Source organism: Dioscorea cayenensis, chromosome 7 (assembly GCF_009730915.1).
Source record: "Dioscorea cayenensis subsp. rotundata cultivar TDr96_F1 chromosome 7, TDr96_F1_v2_PseudoChromosome.rev07_lg8_w22 25.fasta, whole genome shotgun sequence".
Classification (NCBI taxonomy): Eukaryota; Viridiplantae; Streptophyta; class Magnoliopsida; order Dioscoreales; family Dioscoreaceae; genus Dioscorea; species Dioscorea cayenensis.
In genome coordinates, this window is record NC_052477.1 from 30,095,527 (window position 1) to 30,119,572 (window position 24,046).

The window sequence follows — 24,046 nt, forward strand, 5'->3', positions numbered from 1 at the left end:
TCAACATGCGAAAACAATAATCTTTTAACCTCTCAGGAAACAACATGGAATCTCAAGTGCCCCTGAACCCCACCATTGTCTTTGGTCTTGGAAAATTTCTTCCCAAGAAATTTAAAACAATAGGCATTGAAGTAAATAATAAGTTAAAAATTTTGGCCATGTTGAATAAACAATTACCAACTACACCCTAATATGAAATCTGAGAGTTGATAATATTTCAGATATTCGAATGTGAATTCAAGGAGGAATAAACAGTTGAGAAGAAACAAATTAGTGACAGACAACGACATTTATCTTTAAAGGCAGTTGAGCAAAAAAGAAAAGGGATAGATGAACACAAGATGATCTCGAAATTCAATAATAAGACTTGAATTAAAACTTGAAGTTGATTCTAGAAACAGATATTGAATTACATCATCCACATTAGTGTGGTCACCAGTAACATAATACACAAGATGATATAATAACGCAACCTATCAAATTATTATATCGTCCTTCACTGAAGTCATGTGCTGCTCAATTCATTGGCTAAATGAAAATAATGATACTTTCTATTGACAATGAAAAGAAATAATTAACTCAAGTTGAAACACCTCTAGAATTGTTTTATTGAGTACAATCATCTCAAGAACTTCGCTACAACAAAGGGGCAGCTTTTTTGTTGTACCTTAGAATTATCGTATTGCATTTCTCTAGTTGCATTGGTGATGTCTGCGGGAATAGACATAATTTTTCTAAGCCCAAAGTGCAAGTACAGACATGGCGGCAGAACCCAACACCAACGCAATATAAGAAGCTTTCTTTAGTCGGGGACTTGAAGACATTGTTTTATTGTGAAAGAAATCTACGGCAATGAGATCCACCAAGGCCATATATACAAGAACTCCAGCAGAGAGAGAACCCAGAAGCCCTTCCAATATTAGGGCATTCGGACTGCTGTCATCATAGCCAGTCAAATAGAAGATTATCATCCCTAGGACTATCCCCAAAGGTGTGGTCACCGAGAACATGATACACATGTAGCCCACTGTTGCCAAGCTAAAACCAGCCTGCAATAGTGCCATGACAATATCAAGTATATGAAATTCATGCAAATAAATGTCCAGAGAGTTTAAATCTAACAAGATTTTTTATAGCGAATTACAGAAGATTGCTCATGCTTACACCTGAAATTTGCACATAAACAATACTTGAATCTGTTAATAAAGAAGAGGAGAGATCATATATAATAATCTGATCACCAAGGGGATTACAACCTCACAAGACATTTTCTTACAGACAGAGCCCAGGCTCTTGTTCAACTACAAGACCAGTTTTGCTTCTGATAGCTGAATATACCTGAGCCAAAAAGTAAGGCTAATCAAAAGAAGTCTAGTGGAGTGATTAGATCAGCTATAATTGTTTATGCAGTCCACATAGATACCCAAATCACCATACTTTAATTTGGAAACTCATTGAAAAAAAGGAAGCAGGGAAAGAGAAGCCAACCTCTATCATTTAGAGATGCAAGTGGTTTTTACACTAGTGGATGCTGACTAGTGGCCTTGCCCTCCTATTTTATAATAGGAAAATACAATTCAGCTAAGGATTTGGGTATGTAAGAACTATGTAACAAAATACAAAGAAACTTTAATAAAGTGTTAATATTTCTTAATGCTCATAGCTATGGAAGAAAGAATTCAGCTCAGAATTACAATTCAAAGAGAAACACTGTGTGGGGAATCCTTGGCACAAGCAGTTCTCTTGGACATTGATTACCTCCACTTAAAGTTTGTCTAAACACCCTTTTTTTCCTTTGTTTATCAAGTTCCAGTTGCTACAAATCACTACAACTTTCATCAAATATTTGGCTTAAAAAGAACAATCCGATAGTTAAAAGCAATTTACACACTAACTACATCGCCTCACCAAAAACATGCATCATATATTAGAGCAGAAAAATTAGATATTTTTTTAAAAAAAATACAATCAACGGCCTACAATACAAGTGTTTAGTGTTTAACAAAATGCCCAAAAACAGAACTCCTGTTAATCTAACAAGCCAAAACCATCATAGAACTAACCCAGATGAACAGCTCCTTGAATCTCAAGAAAGTAAACAAAGAGCAAAGGATTGCAGTATATGAAAATCCAAATCCATGGTAAATTAGGGTTTATAATGTCAGTAATGTCAGTAGAGAGTTTGCTCACCTGGGCGATGCATCCCCCGAGACCCATACCCTCGAATATCTGATGAAACGCCAGCGCCGCAACAAGCGGCCGAATCGTACACCGATTCTGTGACATCCCCATCGTGACCCCAATAATCACCGAATGGAAAACAATCCCAATCTCCAGCACCTGGGACACCATCCTCTGCTTCAATTTCTCTAATCTCTCCTCCTCATCCCTCACGGCTGCCACTCCATGACACCCCATCTCGACCACAATCGCCGCTGCCTTACCCGCCTCTTCCGACCCGATCGGCGTGTACCCAGGCTTGGCAGAAGGCTCAGTAGCGTGGGAAGTGGCAGCGAAGTCAACAAGAAGAGCAAACAAGGCACCGATGAGGGAAACAAAGCCGGAGAAGGGGAAATCCCGCCACGGATGGCGGCTAGCGAGCTGACAATCAGCAAGGGCAGCGAAGGCATCAGGGAGTACATGGACCAAAGAGGTAGAAAGGATAACTCCGGCAGCGAAGCACTTAATGAGGAGCAGCGCAAGCTCGTAAGCAGGACGGCCATGGAAGACACGAGCAAGAGCGACGGGGGCAGAGATGCCGAACGCGCTGGTGACGAGGATGATGCCGATGGAGACGAGCTTGAGGTGGGAGGCGGCGGCGCTGTCGCGGCAGAAGTGGGCGCGCGAGGGGTCGGCGAGGGCGCACGCCGAGGACGCCATGGCCGAAGACTAGAGAGAAAAAAAAACTCGGTTTTTATCTCAATCTCTCGTTTTGTCTTCTCGCTCTGTATCTAAGAAAGCGGTTTAGAGAAGGGGTTTAAATGTGGTGGGGTCCACTGACGGCACTCGTGACTTTTCCAGTGGTGATGACGTGGAGGCTACTGATTGGGTGATGAGTTGGATTTAGAGAAGGATGATGTTCGATTTTCTTGGTTTTTTTAATATATAAATAAAAGTGGTTTTGTAAAATGTGAAAAATGACTAGGCATTATAATTAGTTGAGTTTATGACTTGTCTGTATTTATTAAAATAATTAATTAATTAAAAAAATAAGAGATTGGACAGGTCAAGTAAAGTTATATGTCTACAAATTAATTTTACACAATGTATTCTTTTTAACTCATTTGATAATGATAGTAAAAACCATTTCACAAATGATAATGATAGTGATATTCAAGAAAAATTCATTTGATAAACATAATTAGTATCAAGATGAATAACGTTTTTGGCAATCATAAAAGTCGAGTGGAATGGCTTTCTTTATCTTTCTTTAATCCTTTAAAGCGGAAAATAAGTATTATTCCAATATGTTAAAAAAACCTAACTTTTTTTGTTATTCCTTTGCCAAATAAAAAAACTTTTATTTAAAAAAAACACTAAAAAAATATTAGATGTGTATAAACGTAAAATTACTATTCTTAATGCATTATATGTCCTTACTATCCTTAACAAACATGTGTCATTACTTTGAGTGAGCTAAGATTCAAACTCCCGTTTTCAACGAAACACAATTACGAAAACAAAATCACCTTAAATAAGAAACTAGATCCCAATAGATGCTAATAAATCAAAAGTTCATTTACCCTACTTGCAACCTTTTTAATGTCATATGCGTTTATTCATTACTAATAAATAGCTAAAGGAAAATGAATATAAAGCCCATAAAAGCCAAAAGCCAAGAGACTAGGAAGCCACAAAAGAAACATCGAGCCAAAGCAAATCCTTTAACATGATGTTTTCCATTAGCAACGGATCTCTCTCTAACCAGTAAGTCCATGAACAAAATCTAAACAAAAACATGGGAATTTAAATCAGAACCACTCATGCTTGTGATTGAACACCTACATCATGCAGAAACTCATCTGGAAGAATTGGCTGAAGCGATTTAAACTAGATATTCTCAATAAAGAGTAAATTCCAAAGGGATAAATCTGTCATCTAAATTAGCATCCTTTGATTTCTCTAAAAGTATACAAAACCAAAGAAAGAAGTTTTAAATAGAAAAGTTTCAGAGTTCAGTATTGATTGTTTACCAACTAACAAGCCATGGTTCCTAACAATTATATTTGACAAAGCAAGCACACAGCCAAAAAACACATCATAATTGTCAGTTTTTTATCACATTCCCCTTAGAAATTACTTGACATCAATTACCTAGTTCTTTTACAATTAACAGAAGAAAAGCATGGAAGGGATTTAAACATTGCTATTATGCAGAAAAGAACTTTATGTTGGCAAAATTTTCTTCATTATCAAGAATTCTGTGATGAGGAGCTTCTATCCCCAAAATATCAACAACTACATTTGCTGAATTGTATTACAAACCTCAGAAATATGCTAAGTGAGTTGCCGATGACCGCAATTGTTTCTTTATATGATGGCATTCCATTTTCATGATCTTATAAGGGATTCTGCAGAGGACAAACATCTCAACTTCATTTTGCCAAGGAAGATCAGTACTCACATTGGTCAAGAGATTCATGGTGCTTCAAATGCACAATCAGAAAACTCCTCGCCAGCACCACCAGTTGTGCCATTTGGAACTCTGGCTGAATTGGTAGAATTGGAATAGGGAGCATATACAGAGACAGGACTCCCACGAGAATTCCGGCTTCTTGTAATGGCACTACTTCTAGTAGTCCTTTGGCGAGCTTTCCGGCCCTAAAGTGATACACACACACACAATTAACATCATGCTCAACAAACAGATCATATAATTTCTACTTAAGCATCATCTACACTAAGCATTAAGACCACATCTTTGTTGATACCTAATTTCTCAACTTCAACACAACCATCAGAGGCTAAGCATTTGTTTCTGACTAGATGACTCAAGAGCAAATACCTCAAAATTGAAAATATAACAGGAGAATAAGCACTCCCTGCCCAACCTTCAGAGCAGAAAAATTCAATTTTTTCACAAAATGGTCCAAAACTATCCACTTCAAAATAACCACATTGATTGCAATAGGGAATTCTCTGTCTGGCCCAAGCATTCAAGACAAAATACCTCAAAGTCAAAAGACAACTGAAAAGATCAACCATTCTTGCCTCAACCTTAAAAGCAACAAAATTCAATTCCTTTTGTTCAAGGATTCCAAACTATCTACTTCTCAAGAACCACATTGATTTCATATGGAATTTGCTAACTCAATGATTCAAGACCAAATACCCCAAACTAAAAACATAACAGAAAAGATCAGGCATTCCCTTCACAACCTTCAAAGCAACAGAAATCAATTTTTCTTTTTTTCACCCAATGATTCAAACCTAACTACTTCTAAATAACCACATTGATCTCAGGATGGCATTCTAATAAAAACTATTAATCACTCCCTAATCAATACGGAAAACAATGGAAAAAAACGTTTATAAATTAAGAGAACAAAGAAAGCACTGACCTTTCCCATGCACTTCTCCAAGTGAGGAGCAAATCGACCAGCCATGATCGGCCTTCCGCAATTCATGCACTCAAAGATCTCATCCGCAACAGCAGGATGCGTCTGCCCGAATATATCAACAACATACTTGCAACCCACTTCACCGCTGCTGCTCGGATCGGCGGCGCTCGCCCGGGCCTCCTCCGATAGCCTCAACTCCTCCTCCTCCTCATCCAACCCCCGGTCAAGTCCAAGCCGAGCAACCCGGTGACACTCCGAAGCCACATCCGCGATGATAGAATCAAGCAAATTCGTGAAAACAACGAATACTCAACTGCATTCAATACCAACCCACCACTGAGGACATAGAACAAGCATGTGAAGGGCAACCAAGATTAATGGCGAAAAAGAGGGAATTCCCTGAAGGCCATCAAAACGGATACCTGAGAATGAGAGGAAGAACTGCCATCTTTGCCATCTGACATTGCTTGGATCTCCGAGAAGCCAATCAAAAAACGAAGACCGTCAGTGAATGAATTCCGGTGAGGGTTTTCAGAGCTCCGATCGATTGAATGCCTGCGAGAGCACAAACTGGAAAGAGATTAGGGTTTCGAATTGAATCGAAGATAAATTCGAAGAAGAGAAGAAATCAATGGCGCACTCTTAGAAATCCATGAGCGAAATGTTGAGAAATCGAAATTCGTTAGCTCTTATCGGATCCAAAACCCTCCTTATCGGGTTTGGATCCAAATACTGCTATTAAATCCAATCCCATTTCTAAACCCTTTTTAATCAAAGAATTTTTGATATATATATATATATTGGAAATTTGATTTTCTACTCAAAAAATGGGCTAGTTGTTATCTCAGAGTTTGTTTTGACACCAAGTTTTTTCAGAGTTTTTTATTTTTTAATTTTCTCTGTTTTTAAGTTGTGTTCAGGTTTTTTTTATGATATATTTTTTTTTTATTTGAATGCAGGTTGTTTATCTGCTTTTAAAAAAATTAAATTTTTTTAATTCAACTAAAAAATTACTATAAAATTAAAAAAAAAAAATCATTTTTTTTTAATCTTTTGTTTTGCAATTCATTTTTTAAATCGTATCCAAAGCAATCCTTATCAGGTTTGGATCCAAATACTGCTATTAAATCTAATCCCATATCTAAAGCTTTGTCAATCAAAAAAAAAAATTTATATATTTTACTTTCATCCAATACCATTTCTAAAGCTTTGTCAATCAAAAAAATATATATATATTTTTACTTTCATCCAATGATATGTTAAAATTTTGTCTATTATTAAATATTTAAATTTTAAATTTTTTAATTCAACAAAAAAACTACTTTTAAATAAAAAACCATAATATGTTTTTTTTATTAATAGGCCCCCCATTTAAGGGCATAATATGTTTTTTGAATCTTTTTGTTTTGCAATTCAATTTTTAATAGAAGATTAAGATTTTAAAAAGCTTGTAAAAATCCTTTTGATTAATAATAGTCAAATAATTTAAAAAGTAATAAACAAAACTTTCAGATAAAACTCTCTTGATTGTTTTTTTAATTTAAAAAGTACTGTCATTAGCCAGTATTGCGAAATCTTTTTAATTAATTTCATAGTTTATTATCTTTACTCAAAATAAATTTTTAAAAAAATATCTATTTTTAAAGGATTAATAAAGTTTCAAATTATCTTTTTTTTCTTCACTCTATTAAACTCATTTACAAGAGATTTTTACTATCTGTCCATTAATTTTTTTTAAAAGATAGATAAATTATAGTTTTATTAAATAAATTATAAATATAAACCAACAAAACAAAATAGCTAATAGAATAAGAAGTTAACGATGCAAGATATGGAAGTCTGCCAATCGTAAATGTACAGCTTTATTAAAAAAACGACAAACTGCTAACAGTCAAGAGGGATTATTTATGAAAACTAACATTTTTTCTATCTTACTCCAATTTTGTCGTTTTTAATTAATTTTTTTAATACTTATATTCCCTAATTCTATTTTGTCGTTTTTAGTTACTATGTTTTTTCATATTTATATTCCCGTGTCCCTGGCTATTTGTCGTGACTTGATGCGTCGGGTCGTAAAAAACAAAATTGCAGAATTTTTATCCAATGTTGAGCTTTTTATTTATAAATTTGCTTTTAAAATTTCAATACGATATCGAAGATAAAACTCTCATGATAGTTTTTTTATTAATTAAAAAGTATTTACATTAGACATCATTGTGATTTTTTTTTTAAATTATGGTTTATCATCCTTACACCAAATAAATTTTAAAAAAATTATCAACTTTTAAAGGGTTAATGAAGTTTCAAATTATCGTTCTTTTCTTCACTCCAACCTATCTACATATATTATCATATATTTAGGATTGGTTATCACAATGATCTATGAAATCAATGTCTTAAAAAAAAAAATTGAACTTATTTCAAAAAGATTACAAAAGATAATTTTGTAAAAATTCATAATTACAAATATAAATTGAAAATAAAACAATATTAAACTTATTTACAAAAGGTTTACAATCTGTTCATTATTTTTTTTTCAATAAGAGGGATAGATTGCAATTCTATTAAATAAATTATAAATATAACTAACCAAAATAAAATGAAGCAAAGAAACTAAACAAAATAGCTAATAGACTAAGAAATTTAGCGAAGCTTTGATGTGAAAGTCTGTCAATCATAAATGTACAGCTTTACATTTTAAAAAAATGACAAACGGCTAGCTAGAAGATAATCAGAGATAATCTTTTCATGAAAATTAACATTATGTATGTCTTACTCTATTTTGTCGTTTTTAATTACTATATTTTTCATATTTATATTCTCCTTATTCTATTTTGTCGTTTTTAATTACTACGCTTTCTTATAGTTATAACTTATATCCCCTTATCCTTGACTATTTGTCGTGACTGTCGTGTCGTTTTTTGTTTTATGTTTTAATTAGACTATTCAATTTTATCTATTTTCATAAAAAAAAATTAAAATTGAATAATCTAAATCGACAAAGAATGTTTTGAGTTTTTTAAAATTGTAAATTTGCTTTGAAAGTTTTAATACCATACTAAAGATAACACAAAGTACATATCTTGTCAAATTTTTCATATTTTCAAAATAAATCCACTTATCTATTCACAGGTGTATATATACACACACACACACACACACATAGACAATCAGAGAACATACACAACCAAGATTGAAGCCATGAACATCCAAAACTTCATCACCATCTTCATTCTTCTCCTTTCTCTCCTTTATCTCTCCCCTTCCATCCATGCAAGACCTCTCATTAATGCCAAGTCCTCCAACATCTCCGCTGTCTTCGCCTTCGGTGACTCAACCCTAGACTCCGGCAACAATGACAAGCTACTAACCCTAGTCCGAGCAGACCACCCTCCCTACGGCCAAAACTTCCCCGGCCGGGTACCAACCGGCAGGTTCTCTAATGGTAAACTCATCACTGACTTTCTCACATCTGCTATCCATTTAAAGGATGCATTGCCACCCAACTTGGCCATCGGCCTCTCTGCCGATGACTTATCGACTGGCCTGAGTTTCGCTTCGGCCGGGTCCGGTTACGATGATCTCACAGCACAATCATCAGTAGTTTTAACGATGGACCAACAATTACGATACTTCAGTGATTATATGCGAAGAATGAGTATTGCAGGGAAAGATAATAAGTTTCTAAGCGATGCAGTGTTTGTCATTGGAGCCGGCTCTAATGACATGATCATGAACTTCTATACTCTTCCAGTGAGGAAATCTACTTACACCTTGGATCAATACCAGGATTTCTTACAATCTAAACTCTCTTCTTTTGTTAAGGTACTATTTATTTCGTTTTGTTAGTTATGTGTCTTGTTATTTATCTTTTGAAACCCTAATTAGGGTTTCTGAATAACATGTGTGTTTTTGCAGGAATTGTATAACATGGGTGGCAGAAAATTCACAGTAGCTGGCCTTCCTCCACTTGGATGCATTCCATTTCAAATCACAAATCATATTAATACAAGGCCAGGACCCCCAGGAGTACCCCGAAGCCGAGCTTGTGTCGATGAGCAGAATGACGATGCCATGAAATATAATACTAAACTGCAAACAACACTAAATGATCTGCGAAAATCGCTTCCGGACTCGAAAATCGTCTATGTGGACATATACAATCCTATGATGGATATGATCAATAACCCTACAAAATATGGTGAGTTTCATAATTTTTATTTTGGGTAGCACAAGCATTCAATCAAACAGTAACTTTGGTTTGACACTCGTGTTTAATTTGTGTGCCTAATTAGGGTTTACTGAGACAACACTTGGTTGCTGTGGAACTGGAACTATGGAGATGGGACCTCTATGCAGCATACCTCTTCCAACTTGCCCTGATCCTTCAAAGTTCATGTTCTGGGACTCGGTACATCCATCGGAGGCGGCATACAAAGCTCTTGCCGATGAATTCATGCAGACTGTGCTCCCCCAACTCACTTAGTGTTTGATTAATTAGCTCATTCCTTTTAGTATTAGTTTTATTTTAGTACTAGTTTTTATCTCAGTTATTATTCTTTTGAACATTATGCCATATAGATAGATGCACTTATACAAGTATTACTTGTTTTCTTGTGGAATTAAAACTCTTTGAATGATTGATCTCAAAAGTCATCAAATGTATGCTATTTTCTATGTTAACACAGTCATTGCATAGGACCACAAGCTAACAAACCATCCTAACCAAAGACCTTAAAGAAGATTGAGAAAACTTGAAATCTTACTATTAATTAATTTCAAGATGCTCATAAGAGTTTAGAGTTTAAAAAGGAATCTTTTTCAAAACGGAACGAATGAAAGAAACATAAGCTATATTTACATCAGTTAAGTCTAAAAACAACTTTAAAGCAAAGATATATATATAGAAAGAACATAAGATAAAGTCTAATCTAGTAAGATGAACTTCCTATTCTTCCTCTTCTTCCTCTTCTTCTCAAAGTTTCAGCTTCATTAAGGCCCCACCCCTTCATTCCTGTCATTTATCATGTGTTAGTGAATGAGCAAACAAGTTCTTCCAACATTCACATTGCAAGTTTAGTCAAACAAATAATTAATAAGAAGGCCTTATAAATGTGCTGATATGCATTAAAGGAGAACAAAGTCATTACCTTTTTCATTGACAAGTACCAGAAGATTAGACTGAACTCTAAGCTTTTGAGGATTTGGAAGGAGAAAACAAGGAAAGTGATAAGCTGCTATTTACTCCCTCAGCCTCACATTTTCTTTGCTTTTTCTCTGGCCTAACTGCAACTCTGAGTGAGAGATTTAAATCGATCCCAGCCTCGGTTTCATCGTCTTTCCACATCGGATCTTTCTGAGTAGCCTCTTGCCTTTCTGAGCATTCATTTTGCATCAATTGGAACTGCCTGTGATCTCTGTGTTGTGCTTCAATAGGATTGTTCATGTTGTAGTTCTGATTGAGCATCATTGATCTTGCATCCATGGTAGTCCCCATAGCTCCATTAAAGTACCAATTCATCCTCCATTGTCCATAATTGTTCCAGGGATGGCTTCCAAATCTAGTAAAATATCAAACAATTAGAGAAGGATAAGCAAAGAAACAATTAATTCATGCCCAAATAGACGGGTTTATATATATCGATACCGAGCACTTGTAATCGGATTTTGATTCATAGCTTGAGGCATATAAACTTGGTTGAAGTTCTGAATGTGTTCCTCTTGGCCTCCAATAGCTAAAATCAGAAGCCAAAACACTGTTAGTTTACCTAAATTCTTCTTCTTTGAAATCAAGAAGCCGGAAAGAATGAGGATCAATTAATCATACCACCTAGAGCTTTATCTTCAATCTTCTTGCTCCTGTACATCTGAATCCAAAAACAAAAGCACTCATCATAATAAAAGGAAACTTTTTAGATCTAGAAAAAAGAGAAACATTAATTACCTGGAGATGACTCTTGACATGAGATATGCTAATCTCTTTAGTATTCATGGCCTGAAGAACTGTCTTCGGTGTAGCTCCTGCACTCCCCCAAAATCAAAAGTAATCAAAAAGCCTCAATCAAACATAATTCCACATCAAAAACAATCATCAAAAGAGTGAATTCACTCACTCTCAGGGCCACCGAGCCTCTCGACGGCACGAACGAAGGAAAGATGAAGTTCAGGGGTCCACCGGAGCCTTGGAGTTTTCGACCGGCTGTATGCTCTCACCGGTCTCCCTTCTATGTTCTCCGAAGTGCTATTGCTTGAGCTACCACCATTTTTAATGCTCCCTTCTTCTTCTTCTTCATCATCATCATAGAGAGTCATCAAAGAATTCTCCGAAAAATTACTAGCCATGATATGATCTCCTTCCTATCATTCAACAACCAAAAGACTCTTTATATATATGTCAAGAATAAGGAAAGAAAAACTTATGATTCTTGAAGGAAAAACCTGAAGTTGCTAAAGAAAAGGTTGGCAGTCGGCGGTTATAGCAAGCCAGCAGAGTGAAGTTTTCAGGCAAACATCACATCTTCTCTTATGACATCAATGGTTAGAAAAAGAACAAAGCTGATGCAGCACAAACCCTAATCCTTTCACTAAGAGACAACAAACTATTCTCTCTCTTCTCTCTCTCTCTCTCTCTCTTTTCCCTTATTCTTTTTCTATACTTTTCCTTTGGCTTTCTCTTTCTCTTCAAAGTGTGTACATGTCATGCATGGGCATGTTGTGAATTTGAGATCATGCATGTATGCATGGTTTGGGACTTTGGATGCAAGTGAAGGTAACTTTGGAAGTATGAGAGAAAGATGAGTTGGAGAAACAAACAATGAAGCGAATGAGCGGTGGAGAACATGACTGCTCTTTGAAGGAGGATGTCGGTGATGCCGACCCAAAGAAAGGAATATGGTTTGAAGAATCACGGACTTGTTTTTCATATACCACCTTCACTTTAGTGTAATTATTAAAAGAAGTAGGGGTGTTTTTATGCAATATATGTTTATATATATAAATTATTTGCTAAAAATGGAAAATTAAGCCTGTTGTCTTTATATTATAAAATGGATTAATTACAACTTATTGTCAAATGGCAGGTGTGAGTCCATTAATTTTACGTCATGAGAGAAACTTATAACATAATATATATATACATATATTTATTAAATTAAAGAAAATTATTTTATTTTATTTTTTAAAAACCAAACAACATTTTTTTATATGTATTTTAATTCACTACAGATTTTATGAATTTTATTAAGTGGAAGTGTGTTGGACTCTTCAATCCATAAATTATAGAGAATTAAAAATAAAAAAATATAATTATAATTTACAATGACTTAGCGCTTTTGTTATATAAACAATTATTTGATGTATTGATTTTATTTTATTTTAGTTTTTAAAGTATTTATAATTCTTTTAATCATTAAATTTGAATAAAGTATAGGGATGTAGGTAAAGTACCAAAAGCATATTTATCACATTTCTATTCAACCATACCTACTGACCATACATATATAAATATATATTAAGAGTTGCTTGTGGACCAGATTAAGCTGCCAAATGTTATACCTAATCCAAATCTAACCCTTAATAAGTTCTAAGGATAGGGAATACTTTTTTGGAGAAGGGAATTCAATGGTTAGTGATTGAAAAGATATATATATACCTATGTCGTAGGTTTGTGGTGGCTAATCAAGACAGGTACACAACATGCTCCCAATTAATTAACTAGTATTATTATTTTGGTAGTCAAAGATTAGAGAACAGTTGCATCCTAACTCACCAACCGGAATGACATGCTTGAAAAGTTGATAGGAATTTTGCACTGCTCCTTCCCTGACCTCTTCTATTCAACAATTCTACATGATTTCAGCACCAAATGATAGAACTTTCCATTTGTTCTAATACAAGCTTAATTTAAGATATATATATATATATATATATATATATATATATATATATATATATATATATTCTAAGTAGTTATTATGATTTCCAAAAAAACACCAAAGGATTTGTAGCCTAGTGATACTAGGGTCTTTTTCGCTAGAATAAAACACTAATTTAGTTATCTGCCGTTAAAAAAATGAGCATACTTGGTGATTGAGTATATATACTCCTCATTGGTAGAGTCAAACTCCTTGAAAATAGTTTTTCTGTGAGCTCATGTCATTGATTACGATTTGATCAAACTTAGTGGTTTTTAATAAAAAAATTTTATAAAAAAAATTTTAAAAAAATACAGTATTTATGATAAATTTTTAAAAAATACATGTGGAGGGGTACATTAGAAGTTCAACTACCACATGTGATTATAGGCTGAAAAAATAAATAAATAAGTAAAAATATATAAAAATTAAATAGCTTCCATGAAATGTTCTCCTAAGGTGATCCTTAATTCTATGGCAGGACCATGAGATCAGCATTTAGCCTAACTCTTTTGAGTTCATAGAGGATTATTCTTCCATGTCTACTGTGTTTCTACTGAGATTAAGGCTGTACATGATGATTGCAGCAAATTTTTCAAAATTCATTTATATGTAAAATACCTAAGCTATGCATATATATAACAGTTCAACCAAATCAATTTTATTTTTTTATATAAAAAAATAAATTAACTATAATTTATTGAAAAAGAAGACTATATAAAGATGTAGAAAAAAAAAAACAAATAACCAAAAAACTCCATAATAAAAGGAGTTAAAAGATTTAAAATTATAAAATAAATAAAACAAAAGAAACTTTTCGTCCACTAAAGAGGTGAATAAAAGAATTACGCAAACACTGGAGTAACTGACAGACAGACAACAAAACAAAATCATGACAAATAGACAATAAAACAAAATTAGATTGCGGGATCTGGCAGATCTCACTGAACTCTTTCAGAGAGAGTAACCAAGGGTTTCATGAAATTGAGACTCTTTTTGATCAGCAAGAAAGTGACTCTTCAAATTTCGTTATTCAAGAGCCTGGAGCCGAGGCACCAAGTCAATAGACCCCTCTTGCCCCTTGTCCCTCTCCTCCCGTCCTACCACCCTCTCCTCCTCCCCCACGTTTCTCCACGGTTCGTCCCTTGCCCAGTTGCCCTCTATTGTTTATCTATATACAATTTGTGTGGGGCCATTGTGTGTGAGAGGTGAGAGATTTGGTAGACATTGAAACTTTATCCAATTAGAGAAAAAATAATTAATTTATTAAAAAAAAAAAAAATGATATAGTTTGGATGATGATAATAACGATTTTTTTTTATATTCGGTAGAGATAAAAGAAGGGTGGGTGTTTCATGTTAATCCTTAAAAATTGATGCATTTCATAATTTATAAATTAATATATTTTTAAAAAAAATAAAAAATGATAAAACTTTACGGATAAAACTTTTTTTTATAAATATGATGAGTTCATGTTGTAAAGGTTTATTTGATATTTTGATCGTGATGAATAAAATAGTGTCACACGGCGGTGGAAGGTTTATAAAAGCCTTTGTTGGTATTCGGGATTGTGTTCAATTCGAATGAATCCATCACATGTTTTATACATGGACACATATAAAAATGCGCATAAAAAAAATCTTCAAATATTAGTCGTAGACTCAGTGTAATATACTTACCTATAAATTTATAAACCAAACTTTAGTATTAAAGATATTTTTCTATCATTCATTGTTAATTTTACAGTATTTTTATTTTATATTTTAAATAGTATGCCTATTGTTTTATTTTAAATTTCTAATAATAAAAATTTTGTTGATTAAATATTTTTAGTTTATATTTCGCTAGTCTTGAGCTACATTCACCCAAGTGATACGCATATATTAATTTTAAAAATATTCAAACAATTGGGACAGATAAGATGCGGTTATTTCGTCCAAGTCTTCAACTAAAATATCACACCAACTTATTTTTTCCAAGGGATAAAATAGTTAGGGGCTTTTTGTAGGTGTACCCCTAAATAATTTTGAAATTGTATATTTACCCCTGAATAAAAGTTAATTGCATACATACCCTGAATAATATACATAATTGCGTATATACCCTTGGGGTTCAAATTAGTTGAAAAACCATCCATTAACAAATAACAACCAATAAATATATAAAACTACCATTATACCATTGCATATATACCCTTGAAAAGTTTTTTTAAAGTTGTACAATGGTTATTTTGAACCTTTTGTATATCTTAATCCAAGTTATAACCATAGTTAATCAAGTTTGATTACCGGAATCTAACAATAAGGGGCATATCCATAATTATCTATATTTTTTAAGGGTATATATACAATTATGTTTTTTCTGAGGGTAAATATGCAATTATAGAATTTTTGAGAGGTTTATAACCAAATCTCCCAAATAGTTATTATGCACAGATTCATGGGTCAAGAGAGCCCAAAATGACCCTTCATGGGCCGTGTTCTCAAATGCAATGGGCCCTGAAAACAGAAATGAATGCGCTTGTTGGTCGTCTCGTGGCCACGTCTCTTCACTCCCACCTCAGTGGCTGTCGTCTCCGACGACCTTCTCCAAAGCCCCTAGCCCTAACCCTAACCCTAATTCCATGTTTGAACTCTAGATATGGCGATCCAATTTCCCATCCCCACTCGCTTCCTTGTCTCCTCCCCTCCCTCTCGTCATCTTCACCTTCTTCCTCCCCGCTTCGGGACTAGCTTTCAGCATCCATGGCTGAGCTTCAGATTGCCGTTCAAGTCGCTGAAATCTGTCAGATTTGACCAGATCCTGACGAGCTCAGAGGAGGAGATGGGGGATGGCTTCTTCGAGACTATTGAGGAGCTGGAGCGGATGGTGAGAGATCCCTCTGATGTTCTTGGTGGGATGATTGAGAGGCTATCAGTTCGTGAGCTGCAACTCATGCTGGTATACTTCTCGCAAGAGGGGCGGGACTCGTACTGCGCTCTTGAAGTCTTCGACTGGCTTCGGAAGGAGAACAGGGTGGACGGGGAGACGATGGAGCTGATGGTTTCGATAGCGTGTGGATGGATTGAGAGAATGGTTGGTGGAGAACACGCGGTGGCGGATGTTGTGGGGCTGCTGAACGAGATGGAGTGCGTCGGAGTGGAACCGGGTTTCAGTATGGTGGAAAAGGTGGTATCTTTGTACTGGGAACAAGGGAAGAAGGACGCAGCAGTGGCGTTTGTGACGGATGTGATGAACAGAGGGGGCGTTGGAGGTTATAAGATCGGAAAGCAAGGTGAGAACGAGAAGGAGGGGCCGGTTGGGTATCTCGCCTGGAAGATGATGGTATGTAGTTCCTGAATCCTTTAGTTTTGCTTAAAATTCAGTGAAGAATTGCAATTAGTGATCTTGTTAGTTCTCCGTGTGATTGCTTTTATGGATTTGTGTCTTCTATGATTCATTTTTATCATAAACAAGTTCACTGCATAGTGACTCAATTTTCTAGTTGATGAATTACTGGGGCACTTGGCTTGAATAGCTCTTTGAATGATGTGAGTGAAATGAAATACTGGACAATCAAGTCCATGAGTTTATATGACATTCTAGTGTTAAATGACAATGCTTGGTCATTGAATGGCATTTTCCTGACTTCAAGAAAGACAATTTAATTAACTCTTTGTATGTAGAAATTGTGTGCAGGGCTCCGCGTAGGTAATTTTTAGATAGAAAAAGTATTGAGGTGATCTGGAAGAGCAAACGCTTTTATGCTGTGTAGTAGATTGACCCTATCCCATTTTCATTTATATGACTTATTGATTGGATGTTTATGTTTCTCCTGTCGCTGATGTTCTATATTTTTGTTGTCACTTGTTAGTAGATTCCTGGAAGTTCATTATGCAAATTAGCTCACTTCTTCCATTTCACTTTGAGTACTAACTGCTGAATACCTCATCTTTGCAATGTTGGTTGTATTTGCTGTTCATCCTTTTTCAGGCATGAAGCATTGAAGGGTAAACCAAGTCACCACATGTTTATTTGTGGACAATTTAATGATTTGAGTGTAAAAGAATAAATGAGTCTTAGTCTTAGAATAGTCGGCGTCAACATGTTATAATTAAATACTCTCAAGTGTTTCTCTTTGATTGATTTTCTTTTATCATATTACAGTAGAGATTTATTTTTCTATCACAGAACAACATTGGTTTCAATGTTCCATCTAGGCAATCAGTGGTTGGATGACCTCAACAACATTCTTTGTTTTTGATTCTTACAGGGAGATGGCAACTACCTGGGTGCAGTCAAATTGGTTATAGAATTTAAGGAGTACGGATTAAATCCTGAGGTATACAGTTACCTCATTGCCTTGACAGCATTAGTTAAGGAACAGAAAGAGTACTCCAAAGCTTTACGCAAGTTGAAGGCATCAAGAAAAGCTGCCTTGGTAGCTGAACTCGATGCTGTTGATCTTCAACAACTTGGAAAGTATCAATCGGATCTTATAAGGTATGGAATCCGCCTGTCAGATTGGGCAATTAAGGAAGGGAGCTCTGTAATTCCTGGAGCTGTCCACGAGAGACTTCTTGCCATGTACACTTGTGCTGGATTTGGGTTGGAAGCCGAGAACCAATTGTGGCAAATGAAGCTTTCAGGGAAGGAGCCTGATAGGGAGCTTTATGATGTGGTTTTAGCTATCTGTGCTTCTCAGAATGAAGCTGATGCTGTGCGCAGGCTGCTAGCCGGAGTAGAGGCTACTAGTGCAGCACGCAGGAAAAAGACCTTATCTTGGTTACTTCGAGGCTATGTTAAAGGAGGTTACTACATTAATGCTTCAGAAACCCTACTGAAAATGCTGGATTTAGGCTTATGTCCAGAATACTTAGACAGGGCTGCAGTGTTGCAGGGACTAAGAAAGGCCATCCAAGAATCTGGAAATCCAGAGCCATACATCAAGCTCTGCAAGCGCCTGTGTGATACAGATCTAATTGGACCGTGTCTCATTTATGTGTATATAGATAAGTACCGCCTTTGGATTGTGAAAACTATATGAAATGCCACGCTGTAGAATATGAGTGATTTGTTGTACAATTGTATAGCAGAAATGAAGGTAAACCACACATACAGATTCAGCTGTATAAGATGTGTATATATGTTCAAAACCTGTTGAAGAGAGTGAATTACTATGTCAACTTTGATGTCTGTAAATTTGCACATTTCTCTATTCTTGTGTATGTTTTTTCTTTCTTTATGTGAATCGTTTGTGGAAAAGCATTTCTCTGTCCTGGTTGTGCAGAAATCACATGAATAATGTTATTTGTATTTGGTTCAATGAGGAAGCTTATTTAGGGCTTGTCTGGAATAATTTCTACAGAACGCATTTATTTTTTAATGGAAATTTTTGTAAATATTTCTTTTGAATAAATTGAGTGTTCTTTTGCTCCCTGAGTTATTGCACTTTTTATGTTCACCAAAGGTGTTTTTTAAAGATCTCTCAGAAATGGGATGGCTTAACAATAGTTTTTTTTTCATCGTTTCTGTTTTTCTTTTTTAAAAACCAATATGCAGTGAAAAATAGATTAAGAAATGTGTGACTAATGAAAATAAATATATCTTATCCTGAAATATACCAATCCAATTGTCCAAATAAATTTAGTAAATACAAATAACAACATGTGTTTTTTATTCCCCCACCAAATTTACCAGGAATGAATGCATAATACTCTTACAATGTTTCAAATATAACTGGCAAAAGTACAAAGTTAATGAAAACAAGCAGAAAAACGCAACAAACACTTGGGAAAAAAAAATCAAATAACAAGCAACATATATAAACTTCACAACCAAATTCAATAATGGACAGGAGGGAGACAGTGAGCAGGACGGAAAGCCAAAGGCCCTGCAGAATAAACCACAGCCCCAGACACCAACTTCTTCTTCTTCTCATCTCTCAGTTTTCCACCTTCAATCCCTCCATTAATATTAGTGAGAACATTACAACCCATATCAGCAGATGATACCAATCTCACAGAGCAAGCATGAATTGGATGACCAAGATAAAACTTATAATTATTAATATCAAGACCATGAAGTGGTGAATAAAAATATCCTCCAAGATCAGTCTTGACAACCTGGTAATGCTTAACACGGTTCTTGTGATCTTTGCAAGAGATGCTAACCTTGGCTGATGGCAGTGGTTTGGCTTCAGCTAGTGACCATGATCCTGCAGCTTGTTTGCAGCTCTGGCACATGACCATGCCTTCAATGATGATTGTTGGTTCTTTGGGAGTGTTTGGTGTTTTCTCTGAGTGAGAGGTTTCTGGGTTTGCAGTGATGATGGTTGGGAGAAGGATGAGGAGTAGGATGGGGATGAAGTGTTTGCTGGCCATCTCTTGTTGATGTCTTTTGAGTTATGTATGTTTTGTGATTTGAGGAATGGGATTATGTACTACTTGTATGATATATATATATAGAGAAGAGAGGTTGTTTGGTTTGTTGTTTGGATGTTTGTTTATTGGTTTGATTGGAGACATGTCAGTGAGTGATTGCTTGCATGATATGAACGTGAAGGCCATGAAGCGGAGAGAATGGACCATGAGAGTTTGAATTTTATTGTGGAGATTTTTTTTTTTAAAAAAAAAGAATTATTATTTAAAGAAGACTGATAAAAGTGCTAAATAAAAATAAATAAAGAGGAAAAAAAAATTCCGTTGCCGGGACTCGAACCCGGGTCTCTCGGGTGAGAGCCGAGTATCCTAACCAACTAGACTACAACGGATTTATGATGATGTAAAAGAAATTTATTTTACTATAAAATATTTAAAAATAATCTAAATTATATAGTCTGCTATGGTATTAAAGTATGGAAATTTATTGTAATATTTTTTATTTTTCTCTCATTTCTTCTTAAATTTTTCTCCACCCGGTTCCCTTCTCATTTGTTAGCAATTTTTAAAAATAAAAAAATAAATAACATATATTAGTAATGCCACTAAATTTATATATCATTTTAAAATTTAAGGGAAAACTAATGATACATTATTAAACACACCTGTCAAGAATTTTCTCAATATCATTTTTTTACTATATGTATTTTACTAATAATCATATAAAATATTATTTTAATAAAATTTGGACAAATCACATCAAAAATGTACATAAGTGTGGAGTTAATATGTCAACAAATCTATACTATCACCCTATACGAATTGACATACAAACGTATCTCCTTAGCATGATAAAAAGCACATTACATATATTGAGGGCCCGATATTAACAGACTAAAAAATCATTAGCACATAAAATAAGAACTATTTACGTTTTTTTAATTGTGGACATAATATAAGTATGATTCAAACCCTCAATCTTTTAAGTAGAAAAATGAACCAAGTACCAATTACCATTGTTACAGAGGAAGTCAGTTTTTTTTTTTTGAAAAAGTGAATATACCATTTCGAATTAAAAGAACAAGCATTACAAAAGATCATTTTAGAAACATTTTAGCGAAAAGGTAGTCAATCTTTTACTTTAATAAAACATCATTTAGCGAAATAAGTTCCGACAAAACATTTTAGAAAATGAAAAAAACCAAACCCATAGCCAAATCAACAAATCATTTTCAAAGTCACTGATTCCCAACGTTTAAACAAACATGAGTTAAGCTGTAACTCATGTGCATACAGTATCCTATCCTTTCAACACCTGCAGTACCTCTGTGTGTTCTTTCTTTCTAATCAAAGCAACAACAAAAAAAAAAACTGAAGATTATTAGTTGTCATTCATTCATTCATTCATTCAAATATATTTATATGTATATATGTCAGTAAAACATAGAAGCAACACTTGAACTCCAAGTTGAAGCAATATGAAAGCAAAAGCTCACTCAGAGTATCTCAACATGGAGTGAAACCAAAGCCATTCTATCCACATGGTCTTTGGGTCACATACATATATCTAATATCTAATATCTTCACTTCCAATCCCTCTTTCTCTTTCTTTATCTCTCTGTTATCCTTTTATTTTATTTTGGACACTGTCTTCCTGTCTTGCATGTGGTCTTTTTTTTCTATAATTTTTTTTATATTGATAAATAATAATAATAATAATAATAATACTAATAATAATGTTCTTTGTTTTGAGGCGAAAGACTTCTATCCTTCTATGTACGGCAACTTGAGTTATTTATATGAAAAGAACTATTAACAGTAATTTAGTTCAAGGTGTTTGTTTTGGTTTGGTTGGACCATTGCTACTTAGTTTGGATTGGACCACCATTATTTTTTTGTCTGTCTTATTGAGAATGATTTTTGTAAAGAATTTTTAAATCAAAATTTATCAAAAATTATAATTAAAAGTAAACATGAATAATTTTTAACAATCAACAAAATTTTAAAATTATTTTTAAATCTTTTTCTTAAATATGATTAATTAAATCACAAGGTAAAAACTACAAGCACGTAATCCTTTACTTTAGAGAAAAATAAAATAAAAACTTTATGTATACATTTTTGAAGAGAAAAAAATACAAATTCCAGCTTTTCAATTAAATTACATTTTGTTGTTCCTTTAAGAGTTTATCATCTCTGGTGACAGACTTTTTTTGGTGGCTTTTCTAGTCTTTGATTTTTTGATATACTAATTGTATTTATTTATTTGTTATATTTTTCAATAAATTTATGATTTATTTATTTATTTTTTTAAAAATTACAGTATATAACATTGGAGCTAACTTAGGCGTTATGTATCACTTTGCTCCCTCTGATGCCACCTTAATATGATTGATGAACAAAAAAAAAAAAAATCAAATCAATGGCGTGAATTAAGATTATAATGATTTATTTATCTAAGTAATAATAAAAACAACTTTATTATGTCACTTCTGTTTTCCAATTAATATGAATGGAAACTTGCACAGATCCAATGATGAAAGATTCCTTAACACTGTTCAATTGAAGTTTTAATGAAAAACAAGAATGAAAAAGAGAATAAAACTTCTTCAAAGAGCCAAAAAAAATAAAAATAAAATAAAAATAAAGGCAAATAAAATTTATATTAAAAAAAGGCAAAAGAGATGCTACAGTAATGGGCTTGGGAGACCAAAGGATCACGTGCCGGGGCCCCACTCATCCTTCCATCACGTGGGATACATTTGACACCACACAAACAAAAACAAATAATGAAAGTGATACAACTTCATTGACTATTATTTTTCTTTTAATTTTTATTTTATTGAAATAATTAACTTCATTGACTCATTAAATATCACCTAAATTTAGTTTCAATTTCAAAGAGTTTTTTTTTTAATGTATAACTTCTCAATCATTTTGTCCTTCTAATGATTCTTACAATAAAGTAAAGAAGACAAATTTACCGTGATTTAAGATCTTTATTTATTTATTTTTCTCAAGCTCTAATTATCATTAATGAATAAATCTAATTATCATTAGTCCCATTCAATTTATGAATGACCAAGTATAAATTAAATGAAATAATCCATCACTTGATCACAATAAGACATATCTAGAGAGCAATACATAAACATATATATAATTAATAGTTTTTGAAGCAATATCTATTCTTGAGCAAAAAACAGAACACCAAAAAGACAAATTAAATAAAAGATGATTTGGAAAACTTGAAATGGTTAACATATTAAAATGTATGAATATCTTGGACTCAAAGTCTTGTTGTTTTGTTGAAAAATTGTTGCTTTAGTTATCTAGTGTTTGCATGAAATGTGATGAGTGATGATGGCATGGCATGGATCAAAGGGCACACACCAACCACTCACCATCTTGTTAGGTGATTTGGCATTAGGACATGTCCCCATTCTCATTGCATGTATCCCTCTTCCTCATTCATCACCTTCTTTTGTTTCTAATATTCCACCTCACCAAAAACCAAAAGCACTTGTGAGTTTGTATCAACTTTTTTTCCTTTTGAGTTGGTAATCTAGTGCTTTTAATTAGATTGTGTTTGATTTGAGGCAGAAGAAATTCCTTTTTTATATTTTAATATTATCATTAAATAAAAATTAAATTTAAATAAATAACATGAACTCCTTCTGTTCGATCAACCTTAATGACCTAAGTGAAGTGAGGACACCCAATACCAAACTAGCTAAGTTGATTACTCATTGTGTCGTTTTTAATAAATAATTCACCTTTATTGATTGTTTTATGTGCTCTTGGGTTTGAGTTTTTTATTAAAATTCATTCATACCACGGGTTAAATATGAAGTTTTGTCTTAATTTATTTTTCTATTTGTATTATTTTATATTAGTTATTTTTAACTCGTTAATTTTAATTTTATATTTTCAAATAAAATTATGTATTATTTTATCAATACAAATTATGATACTTTTAATTTTTTATAATGCATAAGTTTCTTTGTACAAGCGAGAACAAATGATTTTGAGCAAAAAAAAAAAAATTATTTTCCAGATAAGACATAATTTTTTTTTGTAATATGTATAAATCACAATGCATATACCCATTATATCGCAACTATATTTAAAAAAAAAATCAAACTTTTAGTCTTCTACATAAATTATCATAAAATATAAAAAAATTAATTAAGAAAATTTCAAAAAAAGGTAC

General features: G+C 33.7%; 6 protein-coding genes and 1 non-coding gene across 7 annotated transcripts; 2 read left to right on the forward strand and 5 right to left on the reverse strand.

Moving 5' to 3' along the window:
• Nucleotides 1-353: 353 nt before the first annotated feature.
• LOC120264972 (zinc transporter 6, chloroplastic) lies at nt 354-2,922 on the reverse strand. Its single transcript, XM_039272901.1, has 2 exons — nt 2,191-2,922; nt 354-1,049 (listed from the first exon to the last, which is right to left on the reverse strand). The coding sequence occupies exons 1-2, from the start codon at nt 2,878-2,880 to the stop codon at nt 735-737; spliced, it is 1,005 nt and encodes a 334-aa protein (XP_039128835.1). The 5' UTR covers nt 2,881-2,922; the 3' UTR covers nt 354-734.
• Nucleotides 2,923-4,319: 1,397 nt separating this feature from the next.
• Nucleotides 4,320-6,025, reverse strand: LOC120265334 (SAGA-associated factor 11). The gene is given in 4 exon segments (XM_039273203.1): nt 4,320-4,821; nt 5,562-5,849; nt 5,851-5,874; nt 5,984-6,025. Coding segments are annotated over 4 exon segments (537 nt in total). The 3' UTR covers nt 4,320-4,638.
• Nucleotides 6,026-8,754: 2,729 nt separating this feature from the next.
• Nucleotides 8,755-10,143, forward strand: LOC120264970 (GDSL esterase/lipase At2g40250-like). Its single transcript, XM_039272900.1, has 3 exons — nt 8,755-9,386; nt 9,480-9,762; nt 9,857-10,143. Exons 1-3 carry the CDS (start codon nt 8,763-8,765, stop codon nt 10,045-10,047), a joined length of 1,098 nt encoding a protein of 365 aa, XP_039128834.1. The 5' UTR covers nt 8,755-8,762; the 3' UTR covers nt 10,048-10,143.
• A 362-nt stretch (nt 10,144-10,505) lies between these two features.
• Nucleotides 10,506-12,140, reverse strand: LOC120265912 (putative Myb family transcription factor At1g14600). Its single transcript, XM_039273868.1, has 7 exons — nt 12,000-12,140; nt 11,675-11,918; nt 11,506-11,582; nt 11,389-11,428; nt 11,209-11,296; nt 10,712-11,122; nt 10,506-10,575 (listed from the first exon to the last, which is right to left on the reverse strand). The coding sequence occupies exons 2-6, from the start codon at nt 11,901-11,903 to the stop codon at nt 10,750-10,752; spliced, it is 807 nt and encodes a 268-aa protein (XP_039129802.1). The 5' UTR covers nt 11,904-11,918; nt 12,000-12,140; the 3' UTR covers nt 10,506-10,575; nt 10,712-10,749.
• Nucleotides 12,141-16,002: 3,862 nt separating this feature from the next.
• LOC120265761 (pentatricopeptide repeat-containing protein At2g30100, chloroplastic) lies at nt 16,003-18,724 on the forward strand. The gene is made up of 2 exons (XM_039273724.1): nt 16,003-16,798; nt 17,727-18,724. Exons 1-2 carry the CDS (start codon nt 16,115-16,117, stop codon nt 18,498-18,500), a joined length of 1,458 nt encoding a protein of 485 aa, XP_039129658.1. The 5' UTR covers nt 16,003-16,114; the 3' UTR covers nt 18,501-18,724.
• Nucleotides 18,725-19,243: 519 nt separating this feature from the next.
• Nucleotides 19,244-19,836, reverse strand: LOC120265335. Its single transcript, XM_039273204.1, has one exon. The coding sequence runs from the start codon at nt 19,834-19,836 to the stop codon at nt 19,297-19,299; it is 540 nt and encodes a 179-aa protein (XP_039129138.1). The 3' UTR covers nt 19,244-19,296.
• A 316-nt stretch (nt 19,837-20,152) lies between these two features.
• TRNAE-CUC lies at nt 20,153-20,225 on the reverse strand. Its single transcript has one exon. It is a non-coding gene; the product is annotated as a tRNA-Glu (tRNA).
• Between the last annotated feature and the right edge of the window lie 3,821 nt (nt 20,226-24,046).